At 33.5% G+C, this 4,491-nt stretch overlaps 1 protein-coding gene across 1 annotated transcript in view; it reads right to left on the reverse strand.

The window, feature by feature from the left end:
* Positions 1-4,491, reverse strand: part of USP44 (ubiquitin specific peptidase 44) — a 9,126-nt gene that overhangs the window by 2,788 nt on the left and 1,847 nt on the right. The window contains exons 2-3 of the mRNA XM_006757643.2: positions 3,573-3,768; positions 1,837-1,945 (exon numbers count right to left, since the gene is read on the reverse strand). Of these exons, the coding sequence (XP_006757706.1) occupies positions 1,837-1,945; positions 3,573-3,768 (305 nt within the window). The remainder of the gene's footprint in view (positions 1-1,836; positions 1,946-3,572; positions 3,769-4,491) is intronic.

A 4,491-nucleotide genomic window follows, 5' to 3' on the forward strand; every position in this document is an offset into this window, starting at 1 on the left:
GGGAAAGAGAACAGGACTGAGAGGCACACGCAGGGAACTTGTAAGCTATTAGAAATATTCCTTTTCTTATGCTTCTTCAAAGAGCCCCTGTGTGCTTCTCCCCAACCCCATTCTCTCTTTTTGTCTTTTATTTACCCTATATACTTTATACACTGGAAAATACAATAGTGCTTTTTTAATAAAGGAGAAAGATAAATGTGGTGGTAAAGGCAGTATCAACATGGTCTCTGAATCATAAATCAGGGCATGAAGGATCAAATACGTTTTGGGCAGAAGATGGAAGGAAATAAGAGTCAAACAGGTTTGTATTAAGGAGAGCTTCAAATGCCAGATTAAAGAGCAGTTATGAAGAACTGGAGGCTCTACAACAGTTTATATTAGCCAATTAAGTTATCAGTTTAAGCAACAAAATTTTAAATCCTTTCGATTCTCTTTACTGAAGCTCATGTATGTTCTCACTTTTCAGTGCTGTCTGGCCCTTATTACCTGAACCCGAAATGCAGTATGAATAATCTTTCTGTTTTCATTCTCCTTGATTGTATACACAATGGCAAGTCTCACCTGACGTTTCACTAAACCTTTTGTTGTAGACCCTTCCCTGTTCCTTCCTCCACACCTTTGTTCATGTTACTCCTCCTGTCTATACCCCATTCATTCACTTAATATTTTGGGGCATTGCTTGTCCCACTGGTAGGGGAAGAGAAATAAGTAAACTGTTAATTGCAAACAGTGGTTTCTGACATTAAGCCAAATAGGGTGATATGATACTGATGGTTTGAGTGGTGGTGCTTTTAAATAGGAGGTCAGGGAAGTCCTCTCTAAAGAGGTGACATGAACTGAGACTTGAATGACAAATCCCCTATGTTATTAGAGAGGCTTTGGGAACATTTGAACATCAACTAATGTCCCCCTGCAAGTCTCAGATTAATCAGTTTGTTTATAGTTTGTGATATTTACTATTTCTACTTCACCATTATTTCTGTGCATGCCTTACTGTAATCTTATTGTGAAAAGAATTCTACTTTATATTCTTCAAAGAATATAGAACATCTTGAATTAAAAAGCACTCATATGATGTTTTCTGACTGAAATAACTGAGTCAACTTAACAGTGAGAAGTAGAACTGAAAAGAAAGTTAATTTTATTTTGGGCTTCTATTTTGCCTTCTGTAATGTCTGAAATTTTTTTAAAAAAAACACATATTACTTTAACTGTTAAAAAATTAAACCATGGTCTCAATAGTTTTCAAACCATAGCACATAAAGTAACTTCTCATTCCTTAAGAGAACAATAGCTCTCAGGTTAACATGGTTATTGCAAGGTATGGAAGTATATGCTTTGATTAACCAACAGATTTGCCAACTTATTCACCTAACTAAACATATTTCTGAAGACTAGAGTTGTTTTTAACTGCTTTGAATGGAACTGATGTATCTTTGTTCAAATATTTTCCAAGGATGAAGCAATTAAGCCAAATACTCTAAGTTACAAATTTAAAAATATTACACCTAAAATATGCTGAATATTAAACAGTACAAGCAGAAACTTACAATAATATTACTTAGCCAACCAAAGTGTGAGGAGTCTGCTAATCAGCAATGCATTCTATAAAGGAAGCTAATCAAGTTAGATATTGAATATGGCATCCACTGGTCAAGGCTAGAGACAATGACAGAATTTTTTTTTCCTTAAAAGTCATAAATACACCTAAGTTATCTACTACCCAAGTATACAGTATTAAAATTTAATTCATCATATATTAAGTTCTGAAGCACAATAAGTAATGATAAGTTAGAAGTATATAGTTGGTAGGCAACTGATACTACTACTACTAACCTGAATCGTTTGAGATGTAGTCTGAGAATCTGAGGTAGGTGGCATATCATAAGCTGTTTTTGGGCTTCTGTGAGTACAACTGTTTTTGAGGAAAACCTTCTACGCTTTGCTGTGATAGCAAAGAAATGAAAATCAAATTTAATTTAAGGACACAAGGAAAATCTGAGTAAAGTTTTAAAAAAATTCACACATGCGTTATCATTTAAACATCTGTGTTACAGATACTATACTGTGCTAGAGATAAAGATGTGTCTTGCCTTTAAGAAACATAATAAAAAACAAAAAACTTATGAGCTGATCAAGGTGGATAGACATGTAAACAATTAGGTAAATGACTTAATATTGTAAATAAGTCAACAGAATGATAGAGGGCTTATAATATTTTAAAATGTATTATAAAACCATATTTTCCATTCATTCATAATAGCATTCTACTCCCAGATTTGGTGATGAAAACCTCTAGGACCACTCACATTTATGTCCAAGAAAAAAAAAAAGGAAAAAACTCCACCATACACACTTGATCAAGATTTTTTTCCTACCTATATAAATCTTCGGTTCCCTATAACAGTTCATATTAGATAGCACTCAGAAAGCAATGCTAGTATAAGTCATTTTATAAAATCACCAATTGATGTGACATTCCTTCAGTGCTAGAACATCCAATGTTTCCTTTATATTACCTTAGAAGTTTAGTATCTAGAGCCCTAGAATCATTTTTTTTTCAGACCTGACAATTAGGGAAAATTCTTGAAAATTTATAGTATAAACACTAACATGCCATGTACACAATGATAGAGGAGATAAAGACACCACACATAAAGACACAACAGAACCCTGGCCAGTGTGCCTCAGTTGGTTGGAGCATTGCCTATAAACCAAAAGGTTGTGGGTTCAATTCCCCAACAGGACACCTACCCAGTTTGTGTGTTAAGGTGCGTGCGGGAAACAATCGATAAATGTTTCTCTCCTCCCTCTCTCTAAAATCATTAATAATAAATAATAATAACAACAATAATAATAAAAGATAGACTTAATATGCTTTTATACACTATTCCCCTGGAGGATAATGCTTCCCTTTAACTGAAATGGCTATTTCATCTCCCTGTGCCCACCTCTTTTAGAGAGCTTACTGTAGCAGATCTTAATTGTTTACCTGTTTCCTCCATTAGGTATGTGAGCATTTAAAAGCGCCTAATCTCTAGCCATAGCAATTAGAACAATGACTATATAAAAGAGATATAGACGTTTTCAAAGTAAATCTTCCTTTTTCTGGAGCCAATCTCCATAGCAGCAGTTCAGCTATATATTATTTTCTATTACATAGGTATGTGTACACCCACACATATACACATGTATTATCTATATCAGTGTTTTTATATGTAGCAAAAAGACTTAAAGCAAACATTTCTTTCAGTACTAAATAACATGCTTTCCTTTTACTATTCTCCTTTTGCTACTTTATTCTGCCTCACATATGAAATTTAATTTTTTTATTTTATAAATCCTTTCTGTCCACAATTGACACAGGATCAAAAAAATGTTTTTAATATCATCATTATTGCAAACATACACAAAGGTTCATGAATGCCAATTATAAAGTAGAAATATCCAGCCTAGTTTCTTTTGATGAACTAACAAAGAAAGCTTATTTCCATAACTGCTACTTAAGGAATTTTTTCCAGCTTCCTTTCATTCATTCATAGAAAAGCAAGGAGAATATAGTCACTACTTACAGTTACAATGGTCACATATGTAGATTTTTCCTTCTAAAGCTTCTGTTTCTGTGAATTTGGACAACATTTCAGTAACCAGGCATGACTGGGAAGCCATATCTTTTCCATTGCATTGGTATCTTTTGGGAAACTCCAGTGACAAATCCCAGAAAGGTTCTATGGTATTTGATTTGTTGTCACATGCAAGACATGTAACCTGCAAATAAAAATGTTTCAGATTACAATGCTCCTGTCAAAACATTTACTCCTTTCACGAGAAGTCACTGCCAATTAAAAAAAAAAAAGTTTTTCTTCTGAAAATGCACTATCATAATTCTGAATAATCTGCTTTATATTATTTTCAGGAAATTATTATTTTTTCCTTCCAACACACTGTCAGTAAACTAACCATGCATTGGTGGACTTGAACTACTAGGCATTCAAAAAGCTCCAAGGGAAAAAAAAAAAAAGGGGCATTCAAAAAGCTCCAAGGGGGAAAAAAAAAGCTCCAAGGGCATTAATCAAGTCTGAATTTAGGTAAAAACAAACTGTGGACTCATTTAATCAGATATGCATTTAATTTAATGTGTTTAGATAATTAGAATTGCAGTTCTTTGCCCTTTTTCTTGCTTCATCTTTCACCAGTTGATTTTCTCTCCCCAAGTCCCTATAACCCCTTAAACATGATATAAGTAAAATACTGTATTTTTATATATAGAGGTATATTAGCGTATATAGATCTTGAAGCCCTACCAACTGGTAATTTCAAAAGGTAGTAATATGACAAATAATGAGGTCATGCTTCCATTTAAAGCAGACATCACTACAAAAAATCCTCACCAAAATATAGGAACCACAAAGAATATGGGCAGTTCTAACAACTTACATAGATGTCTAGTAACTGAAAAGGGAAAAAATAACAACTTCTGCGAAGAATTCA

This window comes from Myotis davidii, unplaced genomic scaffold (genome assembly GCF_000327345.1).
Source record: "Myotis davidii unplaced genomic scaffold, ASM32734v1 scaffold13, whole genome shotgun sequence".
NCBI classification, from domain to species: Eukaryota; Metazoa; Chordata; class Mammalia; order Chiroptera; family Vespertilionidae; genus Myotis; species Myotis davidii.